At 47.3% G+C, this 19,041-nt stretch overlaps 1 protein-coding gene across 4 annotated transcripts in view; it reads right to left on the reverse strand.

Annotated features, from left to right (window-relative positions):
• Window positions 1-19,041, reverse strand: part of SEPTIN7 (septin 7) — a 158,693-nt gene that overhangs the window by 69,221 nt on the left and 70,431 nt on the right. For all 4 annotated transcript variants that reach the window (XM_068108749.2, XM_068108751.2, XM_078772973.1 and 1 more), the window contains exons 4-5: window positions 14,559-14,659; window positions 6,015-6,149 (exon numbers count right to left, since the gene is read on the reverse strand). In XM_068108749.2, coding sequence (XP_067964850.2) covers window positions 6,015-6,149; window positions 14,559-14,659 — 236 coding nt within the window. The remainder of the gene's footprint in view (window positions 1-6,014; window positions 6,150-14,558; window positions 14,660-19,041) is intronic.

Here is a 19,041-nt window from a genome sequence, read left to right on the forward strand (position 1 = left end):
TGCAACCTGTGACAGGCTCGGGGAGGACACAGGGATCGAGAGGGCGGAAGGAGTGAGGCCGGAAGTGATAGACTAGAACACTGAGAGTGCGTAAACATGGCTGTAGTGGGCAAGAACCAAACTCGGTGTCCTGCTGAGTGATGCCAATAACACGTATGCATGTACATATTGCTCCAAATGGCCAAGCAGGATCAAGCCAGGTAAGGTTATCAGGCCGGCCAGGCCAGCTTGGTTAGTTCTTGTTCAATAGGTAAGTGTGAGGACAAGTGGCTAAACATGATGTTAGCCATAGTAGCCTTGCTGGGCACCTCCTTGGCCTAGACCTTGTAAACATAGTACATGGTCCCTGCCAGGTTGGCTGGTCATGGAAGGTTAAAGCACAAATAAACGTTTGAGTTGTCTGCCCGGGATGACTTATTGGCCATTTGAGCACAAGATGAACACTCTAAACAAAGCCCAGAGAGACTCGGACTTGATGGCTTCCAGGGTAGCACGATGGAAAGCAGCTGCACCAACCCAGGGTGGGGACAGCACGATGGAAAGCAGCTGAACCAACCCAGAGTGGGGACTCATGCTCCATGATACTTTGGATGAAGGCCTTCTACATCACATTTGAATTTGAGTGAATCAGAATAGACTTTGTGGAGAATATCAGATATCGGCCAGCATTAGCTAGGAGGCCAGCTTGGGGGTCGTGGTCCGCCCAAGCCGGGCTGTAACATTGTGAGGCACAAGAGCTCCAGGGACTGCACCTCTTACAGAGATTGGTCAAATAAGCAACCTGGGTGGTACGAAAGCAGATCCTTGTAAAGGGACAAAGTGAGAGAATGAGATTTTCCTGCGTTGAAAGACATGTTCCAGCAAGCTGCCAAAGAACGTGTTTATTATCGATCTGCAGAGAGGGAACTATGAGCCTGGTGTTGGTGGTTTAGCAGTTCGGGTGCGGCTTGGGATCCTAGGATCCTGGGTTCGAATCCCGGTCGATCGCTGAATTAACACCAGGGGGATTGACTCAGCCTGTCATCCTTCCGAGGTCGGCAAATTGAATACCAGTTCACTAGTAATTCCCTGTGTGTCGCAAGAGGCGACCAACAGGGTTGGCGGCAGGAAGGGAATCCGGCCATAAAACATTGCTTCAAAAAAAGGGGACCATGGAGCCCGAAAAAAGGCCAACCCCCGCTCTGCAGGGAAAATGGCCTCTGAAGGTGGTTCTTTGGTTCTGCAGGGAGGGAACTGCAGCATTCTGCTGTCGGAAGTTTACCGTTATGAAATGGTGGAATAGTCAGCAAAATATTAAGGGGGGTTTTGCAGGGAAGCAAAGAGGTAATTGATGGTGACAAAGAGCGAAGGTTCGTTCTAAAACAGCAAAGCAGAAAGGCCGCAATTGAGAGCAGCCGTATGTCCCGTGTTCCAAGTTCGCAAAGACAATATTATAACCATTGATGGGAAGAGCCCCCCTTCTCCCCAAATACCATTAGAGATCGGTTGGAATGCAAGTCCGGGTGCTAGACGCCATTGGAGGCTCCAGGGCCTGCCAGAGAGGCACCCGATGCCCTGCTCAAGACTCCATGCACCCATTGATGGATTAAAAGAAGAAAATGTCCCTGCAGCTAGGACAGACAGCGCAGAAACCAAACTGAGGACTAGAGATTTTAAAGATGGACATGAGCTAATGTCTGAGTTCTGCGGCAGTGATGGATTCCATGACTTTGCTTATGACGGGGAGAAGGCCGACTAGTCTGTAGTTGAGTGGATCAGACTTGGAACCATTTTTGTGAATAGGAGTGCCGTTCGCAACTTTCCAAGATGAAGGCAGGAGACCAGCGTGAGGAAAGAGGGGAGGATAGGCCGAAGCACAGTTGTTGAGAATTACCGTGCCAAAGCAATGTTGTTTGATTGCAGAGAATGTGTCGAGTTTGACGAAGAACTTCTCACTGTTCTAAGGAGAGACGGATACGTGCTACAGAGAGCAATCTGTGATGTTGAAGGGTAGGCAGAGAAAGAGGAAAGAAAAACAAATAATAGGCTACAAGGTGGTAATTGTATTGCCAGGACAGTAGCCCAGTGTGTATGTATGTATATATATATATGTGGTATGTGTGACGTCACAATTATCACAAATCTGAATATGGAATCACTCGATGATTTGGAATTCAGACAGTCCTTGTCCCTGTCCATCTTTCTCTAACAACGTTACTTTTCTCACAGGTCTGCAGCAGGAAAAGGTAACAAGCAAAGTGTTAGCAAAATGAAGAGTAATTTGCAAAAGTAGATCAAAAGTTTCCAATTTAATCATGTTTACTTCCACCCGAGATCGCGCACCTGGTAAGCACCCCCAATTCTTCCCAAGATAGCACACCTGGTAACCACACCTGGTAATCAGTACAGTGATTTACTACACCCGAGCCTCACAACATCAACGACGCACGACTGCTCATGCAGAGAAGAGGAAAAAATGATTGAAAAATCTTGAACACACGATTCCGCAAATGAAGATTTCGCATTCTTTTTGAAAGCGGAACATGTGGAGGAGGGGAGAGGGGAAATTGGGACCAAAAAGGTGGCAAAACCCATCCATCCGTGGGTGCAAAGCCACAAGACAAACAATCAACGGAAGAACTGAGTGGGAGGGGCACAAAGCGGATGACAAATCACACACACCTGGGCAGCAAGGAAGAAGGTGGCAAATGAAACAGCTGAACAGAAAAGGAAAAAGCAACGTGCACGCTGAAGTGTTTTGAAACGTACAGTAACGTGCTCGATTATTGTGAAACGCCGTGACGTCCCATTTCGGAACACTCGTGTGTTAATACGACGTAGGTGTGTTACCTCGAAGTGAACACAGACGAGACGGACATGAACACGGGGGGATGTTTCAAAAAGTTGGACGTTTTCGGACAAAACCTGGTGGACGAGTTGGGTAGGTGATAAGAACATCTTTTGGTTCAGGCCCGGATACAGATCCGGCCCATCAGCGAGATACAAAACAAGGTGGTTAGCCTGGCGAAGGTTTGCGCCCTACCGAGTGCAGTTGTCGTTGTGAACAAATCCGATTTCGCTCTCTCTCTGGATTGAGCAAATTATAAACGTTTCTGTGTAAACATACAACAACTACAAACAAACGCTTTGTCAAACGGTTAGAAGTGAGAGATGCGTGTTCAGTGGAGGACACGAACTACGACTCCAGAACATCAACATGATGCCATGCAGGAAAATCCTGCTGTAAGTTATGGAAAAGCATAACAAAGGCAAAAAAGTGATGGCAAGGTCAAGTCTCAGGCCTTGTCCTTTGGAATTCAACAAATAAATAGCCGCAGTTTATTAAAGAACCACAGACTTCCTCGTGTAGAGCTCCAACCTCCCCCTCCCTTCCTCGTGTGGAGCTCGTGTGGAGAGCTCCTTCCTCGTCTAGAGCTCCAACCCTCTTGGATGTCGCTTCCTGTTGTACCGTATTCGAGTTTGAAATAACGTTTTCCCATCATTGTCCGGGTTAGTGCGAGGCTGTGCCGACATTCCCATGCCCTTTCACCACCCGTGGCATTCCTTACCCAGGAAGATGGCCCTGGGGGGCCCAAGAGTCTGATTTCTCAAACTTGTTCACAGAGACCAGAGCCAAATCTAAAAAGACTCCCCCACCCGGACATTTTAAAGGAAAGTACTTTGATCATTCAAAAATTGTTTACAAAGTTCACAGGAAGAAAAACATAGGAGCTGCACCAAAATTATTTAATTAGGGAACGAGAACGGCACTCGGTCCAGAGCATACCTCGACTGCCAGGCTGAACAGGTCACGTTTTGTAGCCCACCGATAGGCCGGATCTGCATCCGTACCTGAACCGAAATCGAATCGGCTCGTTATCTTCACCGAACCAACTCGTCGACCAAGTGCGATGACAATCCGTCCACAACTTTGACATATCGTGCTATATATCGTGTTGGCCTAATCTCTCAATGGTGAAAAATCACTAAAATTTCTCGTATCCGGATCCGGATCTTCACCAAAATCTAAACAATTCGTCCGTGTCATGTGCCCAACCCGTCCATCAAATGTCGTCCGAATCCGTGCAAAACGTTGAGCTATCCTGCTCACAGACAGACAGACAGACAGAACGGGGTGAAACATACCCACATTCGGTGGCGGACGCAAGTTCCAAATACCAAAATATTTACAAGATTTGGACCAATCTGTGTTTTAAATACCGGTTATCGTTAAGCTCCGGTAGCTTTTCGTTCAACCGCTCTTCGCGGACCCAGCTTTGTCTCGTCCTTTCCAAGGTTGTTTGACTTGACGATGCATCTCCTTGCGTATGGACTAGCGAATAGAAACTAGTAAACCTAAGTACAGTTTAGCAGCCAAAAACATGGCATTGGTTTGTTTATGCGTGGATTGTTCCAATCTTCCCGCTCCCTCCCGATTTCCCGTTTTGGCAGATGGTGAGCCATCCGAGCATCGGATACGCTGATCCAATTTAACGTGGTCTATCGTTTCCGGGGTAGATCGAATCGAGGAGGCCCAGCATCTGCATCAAATGACAAGTGGTGAGCACTCTTAAGCCTGGGCAGCATATACCTCTACATGTGAGGTGAAGAAGCTTACAGGTAACCAGTTTTCATCGTTTTGCATGGAGATGTGCTTCGCATACCTTTTCTCTCCAATCAATTCAAAATCAAAAGTTTGAACAGTCGGAGGCGTTATTCCGAGGTCTAGCTTTCTGAAATTGCGAGCCAGTCTTCAGATTTTAGTCCAACCAGCTTCGAAGGATAAAACAACAGTTTCCACCGATTTCCTTCTGATTTGCCGGTCTTTGCCGGTGTGAGAAAGAAGAGGAAAGAGAATGTGGGGATGAAACAGAAATGGAACAAACCAACTGACAACTAACGAAGGAGAAGAGGTGAGGAACAGGGAGGAAAAAAAGGGAATGGGGTAGACAAGATCATGAATATGGATGGGGGTTGTGGTGAACAGATGACCCTGGAAAAGTGGAGTGTTTTGGAATTGGGGTAGAGGAGATCATGAATATGGATGGGGGTTGTGGTGAACAGATGACCCTGGAAAAGTGGAGTGTTTGGGAATGGGGTAGACGAGATCATGAATATGGATGGAGGTAGTGGTGAATAGATGACCCTGGAAAAGTGGAGTGTTTGGGAATGGGGTAGACGAGATCATGAATATGGATGGAGGTAGTGGTGAACAGATGACCCTGGAAAAGTGGAGTGTTTGGGAATGGGGTAGATGAGATCATGAATATGGATGGAGGTAGTGGTGAATAGATGACCCTGGAAAAGTGGAGTGTTTGGGAATGGGGTAGAGGAGATCATGAATATGGATGGGGGTTGTGGTGAACAGGTGACTTGAAGCCCTGGAGGGAAGAATGAGACTGAACAGACTGGGGAAGGTGGTTCCACAGGTGAGAGAAGAGAGAAGCAAATGAGTGGAGGTGAGCGGTGAGCCTGGATTTTGGGAGTTTAACAAGAACAGGGTTACTAGCAGACCGTGTAGGCCCTGGATAAATATGGTAGGGACAGACAAGAGAGGGCAGAGGGTGCCAGGCCAGGAGGAGGTGGTAGAATACAGCGAGGCCACCGACGCCAGTTTGTTGGAAGGTAACACTGGAAATGGTAAAATTAAATTCAAAGTCTGGAGCTTGTGGCTGGGCTCGCTCTTATCGGAGGTACGCGTGAATAACAGAAAATAAGATGAAAATAAGTTGGTTCCTCAGAAAAGGAACCGAGAATGTGCATCAACAAAATATACAAACACATTTCGAAACCATTGCTAAGCTGGTTGCTCCTGCTGCTCAAACACGTCGACCTGATCTCCTGTTTGAGAGAATGGAGAACGTTACACAACCGCGGATATTAACCTTGATATACAACACATAAAATAGGTGAGAATTCCATATTAACTATCCTATAAAAATCAATAACTATGTATGGCCTTCGTTGGAGCAGCACAAATGTGCAACATGACCCTTGCATTTCAGGTAAGTTACCTGGACTGCATGCAAGCTCACCCGTGACCAGAAGGTGCGATGAAGTAGAGACAGCAATGCACACGACAATCGAGCACCTGGCGACGGTTGACCCGAGACTCTGCGTTGAGAAAGTCTTCAAAATTGCTGTCAATGTAGTTAATCACCGGCTGCCAACTGAGGGCCGCACAGAGAACCCGTGTTACGAACACGCAAACACAAGAGGGCAGGGGGGAAGTGGTGTTTTTAGCGATAACATCCATTCATTCATTCATTCATTCATCCAATTTTCAAGTTATTCTGTCCAGCAGTGCAGGAGTTCATGAACAGGTATGACAAATTCCTCACCTAAACATAAAGGTAAAAAGCTGAGTTGGAGGTGACCATCCCATCTTCGTACAACGTTCCCAGAGTCGCACAAGCACTTTTCATCTTATTTCATCCAATGGTTTAAGAGTTGCTATTTTGTCACCATGACAGCAGGATGAACAACACTTCAGTAACAGCATCCAAAAGGAGCCGTTTACCCGACACGATGAGTTCGTCCCGATGTTCGTATAGAAGCAACTTTTCGGGGGAAACGACAATGCCTTTTGAAATCTGTTATGCCGTAGGGCAAGTTCTCATTCTGAGAATAAAGAAAATTAACAATGTGCTGCGAGGTGGGGAGCACCATTGGTCCAGGCCGCAGCCACGCCACTGACGCAGTGCCACCTCATCTGCTCACCCATGCACAGTCACATTCTGTCAAACACGCTTATTCATTCCCAAAATGTTCCTCAAGCCATTGCCACTTGTTGTAACCCTTATTACAGGTGGCAGTGGCAAAATTTGTGACATTTTTGTTTGCCTGAAAAGCAAACGACCACATGGACATGGCGACCCTCTCGACTAGGAACGAGGACCCTACGGTCCGAGGTCTGGATACGGCCTGTGGTACATTTTGATCCAACCCACATGGTGATATCTTGTTCGTACAAATAAAGTACAGGGTCCGGCTGGGAGGTGTGACGATTTTCAGAAAACTCGTACACAGTTATTTTTAGTCGAATTTCAATTTTTATTTTTTTTAAAGACTACATATATAATGCCATTTAATACACTGTAACAAAGACATTTTAAAAATGTAATTAATGTTTGAATTGGGTATAACAATGCAAGTGGGGGGTCTAGCGCATGCGTGATGGCTGTTGGTTACTCGTTGTTAGGTGCCATTTCAGTAGCCATGGAGCTGTGGACGATTGAACATCGCGTCTTTGTTGTTGAGACGTTTATTCAAACGGGTAGTTCGGTGGTGCTTACACAGGGCAGATTTCGTACTCACTTCAATGTTGGTCGACGTGGCGCCGTTCCGTCTCGAAACACAATATTGAAGTGGGTAAAAAAACTTCAGGACAACTGGATCTGTGAGGCCGGGAGCAGCTCGGGGAGGTGATCGAACCGTTAGGACCCAGGAAAACATCGAAAGGGTTCGACAAGCTGTGGAGGCCAGCCCTCGTCGGTCAGCGGTACGGCACGCTCGCGCTCTACGGATGTCAGACAGATCAGTTCGTCGAATTTTGCACTTGGACCTTCATTATCACGCGTACAAAATCATGGTGGTTCAAGAACTGCAGCAGAATGATTTCGTACGGCGGTTTACGTTCGCAGAAAGAATGCTGGAACTGCTGAGGGATGCTGCTGTGCTGAGAAATGCTGGAACTTTTCCGTGCGTCTGCAAGAATGCTTGGACAGGAACGGCCGCCATTTAGATGATGTCATTTTTCAAACATGAATTACATTTTTAAAATGTCTTTGTTACAGTGTATTACATGGCATTAAATATGTAGTCTTTAAAAAAAATAAAAATTGAAATTCGACTAAAAATAACTGTGTACGAGTTTTCTGAAAATCGTCACACCTCCCTGACGGACCCTGTATTTAATGTACCTATTGTGTAGGAATGGCCGGCAGGATAGCATGCGGGTACGCGCACTCACCTCTGAGCTCTGAGCTGTCTAGCCTGGGTTTGAATCCTGACCCAGCCAAAAACTGCCATCCTGGAGTTTCACATGCAGGTAGATGCATCAATGTGTGTGCCGTCCCTTGGGTGGACGTTAAACTAGGCATCCCACTTGCTAGCATTAGTTGGTGGACATTAAAGACCCCAACGATGTCCTTTGCAAAGACAGTATCCCACGTTGGAGTCTCGACCCATCCAGATTCGTACCCCTCACGGTTCAGCCAATGAAACCGTCTCGGAAGCCCTGTGCGCATCATGGCAAGAGGAAGAAAAGTAGAAGAATGATGTCAGAATATGAAAAGTCACAAAAAATTTATTTCTCCAGAAATGTTATAAATTCGTAAATCGTCAAGTTGTATATATCCAAAATCAACACGAGCGATAACATCAGACTTGGCAGGAACTGAACAGGAAGGACAAGTTTGGCAAACACACACACACGTGCTCTGTACCTCAGTACATAGCGTTAACTGTGTACGACCTCGTAGTTTGAAATAAAAGCGAGTTCAAAGACAAATTAATTTATATTACCCTTGCCTTAAAAAGGTAACAGTTTGAGATAAAAAGTGGTGAAATCAGTGAATATTTTGTTTTATCATCGGCTGTGATCGATACCATGTTGAGCCTTAAGAAGCGGAAAGTCGACTCAAAGTGCCGTCCGAGTCTTACACAGTCAGAACGATTCGTTACATTACTTACCTGCTTATGTGCCATTTAAACTAAGAACAAATCACGAAGCATATATCCGGCCCACACCAGGTTTAACAATAGGTGTTATGGCCCTCGGAATATGATGGGTTCCCCACCTCTGCTCGAGACCTTAACACCGATGGTCACCCAGCACCATAACCCGCCAGCAGTGATCTTTAACGTCTCCTCAATTCTCTCTCTCACTACGTCTCGTGAAACACGCACTACAGAAAAGAGATAATGTCGACTCAAAATTGTCGGGCCCCTTAACCCTTCCTTTCCAGGTTGTTGTGTTTTATCCCCTCTCCCACCAGGAGTCCACCTTTCCGTTTCATCCCTGGTTTTCCCTTCCTCTTGTTTTAGCTCCTTCCTTGCCGTGTTTTCGCTCGTACCCAGCTTATTCACCGACATCCTCCTCCCTCTCTCCTTGCTCTCATTCTCACCGCAAGTACCTCTGGACCCCACTGTTGGCATGTTTACCCCCTGTCCACTTGATCTGTGACGCTCTGTGGTCAAGCTCTTCCATGACCCATGACTTTGCAGACAACAACAAGCGTTACGCCTAGGTCCCCCGTCGGTGAAGTGATGTGAGTTGACAAAGTGGAACACGCAGAAAACATGCTATGATATGATATTTCGCTCACAAGGTTCAGACATACATGGAGGCGGCCATCCTGGATTTTGACGTGGCCACCCAATTTTCAATAGCGTTCTTCCTTATGCCTAGATACACCCACACACCAAATTAGAAGTTGGTACTTCGCTTATTTTTCAAGATATTCATCTCACAAGGTTAAGACATACATGGCATCAGACATACATGGCGGCGGCCATCTTGGATTTTGACGTGGGTTGCACAAATTCGAATGCGGTCCTTCGCGCACGCACGCACGCACGCCCGCACGCAAGCACGCACGGACGGAGGGGAAAGCCATAGTCCCCCTTTCGCTACGCTGTGTGACGGGGGACAAAAAGGCATCTACTGGATCGTTAGCGTTCCTCAAGGTGTGTTTTAGTCCTGTGTCGTGGCTACAGCACTTGGGAAGAGTACCTTGCATATTCCAAATAGAGAACGGTCGCTTTGGCCTTGTTCCCACGATGATGCAAAGAAACGCCATCCAGGGGGAAAAGTGAAGCCCAAATCATCTGCTTGCATTGGCCTTCCACCAAGAGAAATTTGCCGTAACAGCCATTTCCTCACAATTTTGTGCTTGCTCTGCTTTTGGAAGTGACGACACTTCAGATCGTCGCACTCATTGGAGTCTCGAAGTTTCATATCCTGTGCACAATTATTGAATGTAGTAAGCAATAAGAGTTGTGTAAATTAGGTCACGTGCCAGCTTGACCACAGTCGGCCCACTTACGGAATGGTGCCGGGCCAGGTTTTGGCACAAGACGACCCTTCTCTGCACTCAAAGAAAATAAATAAACCTGTCTGGCCAAGAATCCCCAAATAGAACAACACTACGGAAATACGAACATTCTTACTTTAAAAGTTTGGATCCATTATTCCTTCTTCGAGTAAGAAATGAAAGTTTGGGAAGTTTGGCACAAAGGACGTGCTTCGGGAGAAAGACTCCGTCTTCAGAATGCAAGCCATCAGTGAAATCCCAAATGCATGCTGGGAGTTCTCCAAGATTTCAGGTTTATTTCGACCAAGAGTTGATTTAAAAAAAATTTACATGTAAAAGTACAAAAAGAGCAAAATGTATCATAGATGTTGGTGAAACGCCTTGTCGGCCACGTCATTGGTAAACAATATCTACGAGGGTTCATGTTGGAATAGGATGCTCATAACAGTCCACAAAATACCAACTATATATTACTAGCGGAGCCTACCTGTCGCTTTGCTGATGGACCAATTGCTTTGGTGGGGTGGGGGTGTAAGAGGGGGCAGTGGTATAGGGGAGGGTGGGACGAAGGTGAGGAGGGGAGGGGAATGGAGGGGGTTGGGAATAGGGAGGGAAAGCGAAAGGGAGGGTGAGGAGTTGTGGCAAGGGATAGTGAGGGGTCGTGGGAGGGGAAAGTGAGGGGTCATGGGAGGGGAAAGTGAGGAGTAATGGGAGGGGAAAGTGAGGGGTCGTGGGAGGGGAAAGTGAGGAGTAATGGGAGGGGAAAGTGAGGGGTCGTGGGAGGGGAAAGTGAGGGGTCGTGGGAGGGGAAAGTGAGGGGTCGTGGGAGGGGAAAGTGAGGGGTCGTGGGAGGGGAAAGTGAGGGGTCGTGGGAGGGGAAAGTGAGGGGTCGTGGGAGGGGAAAGTGAGGGGTCGTGGGAGGGGAAAGTGAGGGGTCATGGGAGGGGAAAGTGAGGAGTAATGGGAGGGGAAAGTGAGGGGTCGTGGGAGGGGAAAGTGAGGAGTAATGGGAGGGGAAAGTGAGGGGTCGTGGGAGGGGAAAGTGAGGGGTCGTGGGAGGGGAAAGTGAGGGGTCGTGGGAGGGGAAAGTGAGGGGTCGTGGGAGGGGAAAGTGAGGGGTCGTGGGAGGGGAAAGTGAGGGGTCGTGGGAGGGGAAAGTGAGGGGTCGTGGGAGGGGAAAGTGAGGGGTCGTGGGAGTGGAAAGTGAGGGGTCGTGGGAGGGGAAAGTGAGGGGTCATGGGAGGGGAAAGTGAGGGGTCGTGGGAGGGGAAAGTGAGGGGTCGTGAGGGGAAAGTGAGGGGTCGTGGGAGGGGAAAGTGAGGGGTCGTGGGAGGGGAAAGTGAGGGGTCATGGGAGGGGAAAGTGAGGGGTCATGGGAGGGGAAAGTGAGGGGTCGTGGGAGGGGAAAGTGAGGGGTCGTGGGAGGGGAAAGTGAGGAGTCATGGGAGGGGAAAGTGAGGGGTCGTGGGAGGGGAAGGTGAGGGGTCGTGGGAGGGGAAAGTGATGGGTCGTGGGAGGGGAAAGTGAGGTGTCATGGGAGGAGAAAGTGAGGGGAGAGTGAGAGGGGAAAGTGAGGTCATGTTGCACCTGTACAGGTTGACAATGGATGCATGCTCCAAATCTCAAAGACGAGGTCAGGTTATCTCTTTGGACTTTGCTCGAGCCCTTGATACCGTCTGCCATCCCATCCTCACTCTTCACGCTGTCCGCCAATGGTATCCGGGGACACTCCTTGAATGCTTACCCGATTTTCTCCTCTGCTGAAACAATGGATTGTGCCTGATGGAATTCTCTATCTTACGATCTTCCTGATCTCGAGGATGATGTGCCACACAGCAGCATTTAAGGACCAACCTAGTTTTAGGTATACATCAATGATCTCGGATTGCCTGGAAAATCCTCCGTCGTGTTGTGCTGATTATTCCACCCTGCTCAGATCAGTCAGTATGCCATATTTCTGAGAGAATGGCCACCGGATCATCCCTAACCGAAGATTAAGAAAAAAAAGAAATGAAAAGACAGTCAATCGGTCAATATTTGGAAAAAGTCCTTCAAAAACACAAGAAAATCTCAATCTCTGATTCTGCCCCTCCATAAGGATTGGATCGGCTGGAAGATTTGCAATCCCTGGAGCTCCTAGGTCTCACCGTCTGTCACAATGCGTCTTGGACAGACCATATCTACAAACTCGCGTTTCTGCAGAGCTCCATTCTGAGATAAACAGAACTGCTGATCGTGTCCACAATCTTCATCCGAAGTACGATCAAATATGGCTCCCCACTGAGGTCGTGCAGTTGCTTCAAATTTGCTGTTCAAAGTCAAACTCTTTTCATATTGTTGGCATCTCCTGGAAGTAGGGCCCAGTCAAGGGTCTGCTTCTCACCCACCAATGGCAGGTTGGTGGGTTCTGATCAGCTTTGGCGCCTCACTTACCACCACTCACCTGCAGCGCACCTTCCTTCCCTGCTGGGTTGCATATCCATTCTTCCCCGAGACCGACACCTGGTTTACTTCCCAAAGTCCAAGCTGGATACTCGCGTCCATGCCTTCAATCCTATATATACTCTGTCAGTGGAACCGACTCCGTTGCCTTACACTCTTCCCTCCAGGATTTCAAGTATGCCATCCATCATCACCTCATGCTGTCTCACATCCATTATCGAGGCCTTGCATTTTGTCTACCCATTCCCCTTTTACCATGTGGCCCTCTGTTGTTTAGCAGCTGCATAGACTTGGTCCTCTGTATTGTTATGGATTCGTCACTTCTGTTGTTGTGGTTTTCATCCACTGTAAATATTTTTGATTCCATGTACTATTATTGTTGTCGTTTAAGGGAGATAGAGGTTACTATTTTCAAACGGTAAAAAAGTCAATATTTTAAATGAAACCGGAACCAGACGATGACGACGAAGAGAGAGAGAAGGCGGAGCGAGTGAGTCGGACAAGAAGCATAGCTGCTTCGAGGTCTGGAACAAACGTCGACAAACAGAGGTCACTAGCGAACTTCGGGTTTCCCAGGAAAGGGATTCCTGCGACAGAGTTGTTATCGCTGTGACAGATCAACCTGCGTGACAGGTTTTGTGGTTGATTCCGGAGAGAATCATCAGAGTGCCGTTACGCCTCGAGAGCGGGCCGTCGGCCATTTTGACTCGCGCAGGACTTGCGCTTCGCTCAAGGTTTCATCTCGCTTCAACCATTTTCACCGCATTCAGATGTCAATCTGGTGTGTGTGTGTGTGTGTGTGTGTGTGTGTGTGCGTGCGTGCGTGTGCAACGTGGCTTTTGAAGGCTAATTTGCGGTTCGCCGACTGAGCCGTGAAACGTCCATACCCGAGGGTGTGATTTCCCAGTCGCCTGGAGGGCGCCTTTGGATTTCCCCGTCGCCTTGAGGGCACCTTTGCGCAGCTTTGGCCGCGTGACTGTGACTGTCATCCGAACGGGATTCTGGTCTCGATTGGACATCATTCTGACGATTGCTGGAGCGGATCGACTTGGGCTTGAAGCTGGGAATAGAGACATTGGGGAATGTTCTTCTTTTCGCTCACTTGGAGCACAGTGAGTTATATTGTATGAACCTGATGGTACCATCATAGGAATGATATACTATTTGTTGTACAATTGATTGCTATTGTTGTTGTACTGTTATTCTTGTGTGATCTTAATACAATATTTGTTTGTTGGTAACCATTGGTGTGGCTTCACCATTGATCTTTGACATACAGAATAACACATTTTTCTGCCGTGACTCCTCTCGGGGCTCGGAGGTACACCATGATCAGGGGGTTTGGGGAGGTATCCATAACAGTATGTAAAATACATTTGTACAGAATAGCTATCTCACCTGTTTAAAATTCATCAAAATGAATAAAAACAGCAAATATATTGTGAATAAATAATAAATGTCGTCTCAGAGGTGGTGAGCATGAGGGGAGGAGGGAGATGACGTGAAAGCGTTCCAAGACATGTTTGCTCAGAGGGCGAGTCAAGCCGGAAGCTTTGGACCATTCCATTTTAAATACCCACGGGAGATGGCGTAGTCCACCTGTGATGTGATGGTGGCTGTAACCTGTACAATAACACGTGGGTATAAATCACTCTCGAAACCGGGCTCATTGCCACCATTAAATATTATGCTTGATGTTTGGCTACAGGTGTGGTGGACAACGAGGGTCCAGGTGCAAAACGATGAAAACATACATGGGTTTCATTCACAGTTTCGGAGGGCAAGAAATGGACGATTTCACAAAAGAGATTTTAACCTGTCCGCACATTTATTTATCCGATGTGTAAACCTCGCTTTGTAACGTTTTGCTGAATATTCATTGGTTTATAAACAAGGAAATGGTGGGAATCCACAAAAAATGTAAATGTCCGATGTGAAGAGAGCAGATTATTAATTTATTTTATAAACAAGCACATAATTTGTTTTTATCTCATCCTTAAAGTTGAAGATATCTAAAGAATAACATGTCAGCGGCATGGCAAAGAGGTGAGCACAAAAGTAAAAAAAACAAAAAAAAAACATGGAGTCTGTAATGCTCACCACTCACTGTTGTCCACAGCGTCACCAAATCCAGGTGTATCCACTATGGTGAGTAACAAATGAACACCACCTTCCTTCACCATGACGTTGGATTGCTCCACCTAATAACAAACACGATCAGACAAGAATCGATTAGAGCGAGTGGTACATTAAAGGAATACTCACCTCAAATACAGCCCAGGTATAGCAGGAATTGATTTGTTTAAAGAGTGGAGGTGAGGTTAGGGGGGCAGGGGGCGAAGGAGAGGATAAAGAAAATAAAAACAAAAATATTCTGTTTTGTGAGATTCAAAAATGTCTTGGAGAAAAATTCACAATCGTCCAAAAATAGTCAGTTTTGGTACACAGCAACACTTGTGTACACACACACACACCATAGTTGTATACACACACACACACACACACACACACACACACACACACACACACACACACACACACACACACACACACACACACACACACACACACACACACACACACACACACACACACACACACACCTGATAATAAAGGTTGGTATTTACTGGACCATTGGTATTCCACACACTATTCAAAAGGTGCCACTTTTTGCCCACACGACATTCAAGAACAAAAATGTCAACAAGTGTCATATTTTACAGGTACGATATATTTTACCCTCGCCAGAGAGGAGGGTATTGCATTGGAGTCCGCTTGTTACCTGCAAAATCGAATCAAATATATTGGTTGGTCTTGTGCGTCATTCTGTCTGTCTGTCAATCGCCGACAGGTGACAATTTTAAACCGATCTTCACCAAACTTCAAATTGCAGTGATGGTCATGAGGAAGAAAGAAGCCCATTGATTTTGTCGAGTTTCTAAAATTGTCATTTTTCATTCTATTGACTTGAAAATTGAACAGTATTTGCATATAGTCACTAAATCGGGAAACCAACTTTTTGAGGTCAAAAGGTCAAAGGTCAAACTTGTAAAATAATCAATTTTCATCTGATTGAACCGAGCTTTGATTAAGATAATCAATTTAAATGTTAATGAAATGGGCAATTTGATGTATCCATGGGAATTTTTTTTTTTTTTTTCGATTGGGGATTACATTTGTACAGAATGTATGGGGGGGGGGGGGGGGGGCGCAGGAGGAAGGGTGGATTTTGCAAGTATCGCGTCTTTTTTGTTTGTTCATCTGTCTGTCTGCACAGAACAGGAGTCCGTGTATGAATTATATTAGAACCTCTAAAACCCTTAAAATCCAAGGCCAATTAAGACCGCGAAGACCCGAAAGACCATGAACACCCTAACACCCCTAAAACTGTTAAGACCCTTACGACCCCATAAAAGCCCTAAAGACCCCAAGACCCTCGAGACCCCCAAGACCGTTTACTTTAGAGCCTTTATAACCCTAGGCTACAACCATTTAAGACCCTAAGACTCTTTCAAAACCTAAGATCCTTTAAGACCCCTAAGATCCTTTAGAACCCCCAACAACCTTTTTTTTTTTTTTTTTTTTTGTATACAAGATCGAGGCTCGTGAAAGAGCGAACATTAATCACACAAAAAGACAAACCGACACATAAAACATCGGGAGCGGTAGACAAGATGGGGAGAGAGGGGGAAGGACACAAACACAACATTTGAGAGCAGGGACCGAGAGACATGGAGACATCGAGACATCTGAGAGAGGGCGAGGGCTTTGGGGGGGTGGGGGCATGGGAAGGGGGCGGTGGGAGAGGTATAAAACATATGGACACTGCCAGGACTTCCAGGAAAGAAGTTGGAATTTCAAACAAGGTGGATCTGGGGTGAATTAGCGGGGGTAGAAAAGATCATGGTTTTGGATGGGGGAAGATAAGAGATGGTGGTGAACAGCTGTTTTAAAGACCTGGAGGGAGGAGTGGGATTGAAGGGAGTGAGGGAGTTTGTTCCAGAGGCGGGAGAAAAGAGGAATGAAAGAGTGAAGGTGAGCAGAGAGCCGAGATTTCGGCAGTTTAACCATCAGAGGGTTGCTGGCAGATCTTGTGCGACCTGTAGGAATATTTGGGGGACAGAGCACAGAGAGAGCTGGAGGTGCAAGGCCGGAGAGGAGTCGGTAGAAGACAGAAAGACCACCTACCTGCCTGCGGTGAGTGAGTGAAAGGCCCTCAGAGATAGCTTCATCGCGGGAGATTCCAATAATTCTGAAAGCTTTGATTTCAACTGCGTGAAGCCGAGCTAGGTGTGAGGCAGGAGCACCGGCCCATAGGGGAGAACAGTATTCCATTGAGCTGCGGATGAAAGCCTTGTATGTGGTGAGGAGCTCAGGTGTGCCGAGGAAGAACTTCGCACGACGGAGGATGCCCAGTCGGCGACTGGCTTTGGAGGCCAGCTTAGAAATGTGGTTTTCCCAAGAAAGATCATGGCAGATAGTGAGACCCAAAAGCTTGAGCGACAGAACTTCTTGGAGAGGATTGTTGAGAAAGTAGATGGGAGGGTTGTCCAGTCGATCTTTTCGGAGAGACATAGTAAGAGTGTGAGATTTGTCAGGATTGAAAGACATGTTCCACTTGTTTGACCAGTCTGTGATTTTGTCCAAGTCTTCAGAGAGTGAGGAGGCTGCAGACTGCCGATCTGAGGGAAGAGGAATGGAGCGGCAGAGATTGGAGTCATCAGCAAAGAGATAGAGAGGATTTTCAAGAGAGTCAGAGAGATCATTGATGAAGACCAGAAAAAGCACAGGGCCCAGAACACTGCCTTGGGGAACTCCAGCCTGAACAGGAAGAGGAGATGAGAGAAACCCATTCAGGGCCACACGTTGACGACGACTAGAGAGGAAGTCCGCCAGCCATGCGTGGAGATTTCCATGGATACCAAAGGAGGAGAGTTTGGTGAGCAGAGCGGGGTGCCAGACCGTGTCGAAGGCACGTGATATGTCGAGGGAGACGGCTCTAATTTCCTGTTTGGCATTGAGGACCTCCATCCATTGTTGAGACAGCAGAAGCAGCATGTCCAGAGTAGAGTGACCTGGTCTGAAACCAAATTGATGATCAGAGATCAAGCCATTGGAGAAGAGGAAAGATTTCATATCCGAAGCAATGATGGATTCCATGACTTTGCTGATAATTGGGAGAAGGCTGATTGGTCTGTAGTTGCTAGGATCTGTTTTTGCACCTTTTTGTGCATAGCGGTGATGTTGGCTGATTTCCAAGCAGATGGCAGTTGACCTTGAGCAAAAGAGAGGGCGAAGAGAACAGAGAGAGGGTGAGATAGAGCGGCAGAGCAGGATTTTAGGACCCGTGGGCTGATGCCGTCGGGTCCAGTTGCAGAATCAGAGTCGAGGGTTGACAGAAACTTTTCCACCTTGTCAGGAGGAAAGGACACGGAGTCCAGGAGCAGCAGGGTACGACTGGGTATGGTGGGTACAGAGAGGGATGGGTTTGGGACACAAGATTTAGAGGCAAACACAGAGTTGAGGCATTCAGCTTTTTCATGTGCGGAGTCAGCTGTGTAGCCGTTTGAGGTAAGGGAGGGGATGGAGGGGGAACAAACACCAGAAACGGATTTGACCAGACGCCACCAGGATTTGGAAGAGGGAGACAGATAAGAGAGTTCGGTCTTGAGAATGGAGAGATATTGTTTCATGGCTCTCCTGAGGGTGGACACACACTTGTTTCGGGCTTTGTGAAAGGAAATGAGATTTCCTTCCGTTGGATTTGCTTTCCAGGAGACGAAGGCAAGTTGTTTCTGGGCAACAGCCTCACCACAAGATTCCGTGTACCATGGACGGGAGGAAGGGTATGACAACTGAAGACGAGATGGGATAAATCTGTGCATGAGAGAGAGCAATTTACTTTGGAAGAATTCCCAGGATGAGTTGATGTCAGAGGTGGTAGAGATGGGAGACCAGTCCAGATGATTGATGGCTGCTTGAAGACCGTGCCAGTTGGCCTGAGTGAAATGCCAGACTCGTCGACGCTGAGCAGGCTCCCTGAGGATGGTCAGAGAGATGTCCACTTTAACAAGGACATGATCAGATGATCCGATTGGAGCAGAAGAAGAGCAGCAGACATTTTCAGGGAAGTTAGTCATAACCAAGTCCAGAAGAGAAGATGTTCCGTTGACCGAGATCCAGGTCGGGAAATTGACAGATTGTGTCAGTCCCAGTGAGTCGCAGAAGTCCTTTGCTGAGGAGCCATGGCTGGTGAGAGAGGTACCCACACCCAGCCAACTGGCATGATGACAGTTGAAATCACCACATAGGAGGAAGAGAGAGTTGGAATGAGTAGATAGAAGTTGGTCCATATTATCAGACAGCGAGATGTAGATGCAGTCATCACTGTTTGGTGGACGGTACAACACACATATGAACAAGAGGTGGGAGCGAAGGGGAAGCCGTAGCCAGAGGTATTCCTGGGGGTGAGGTGGAGAGAGTGCAGTGCAGGGCGAGTGAGGAAGAGAGTTTTTGATAAAGATAGCAACCCCACCTCCAGGACGAGGCTCAGGTCTATCATACCGGAGGAGGGAGTAGCCCT

Source organism: Myxine glutinosa, chromosome 2, assembly GCF_964187855.1.
Source record: "Myxine glutinosa chromosome 2, kmMyxGlut1.1, whole genome shotgun sequence".
NCBI lineage: Eukaryota > Metazoa > Chordata > Myxini > Myxiniformes > Myxinidae > Myxine > Myxine glutinosa.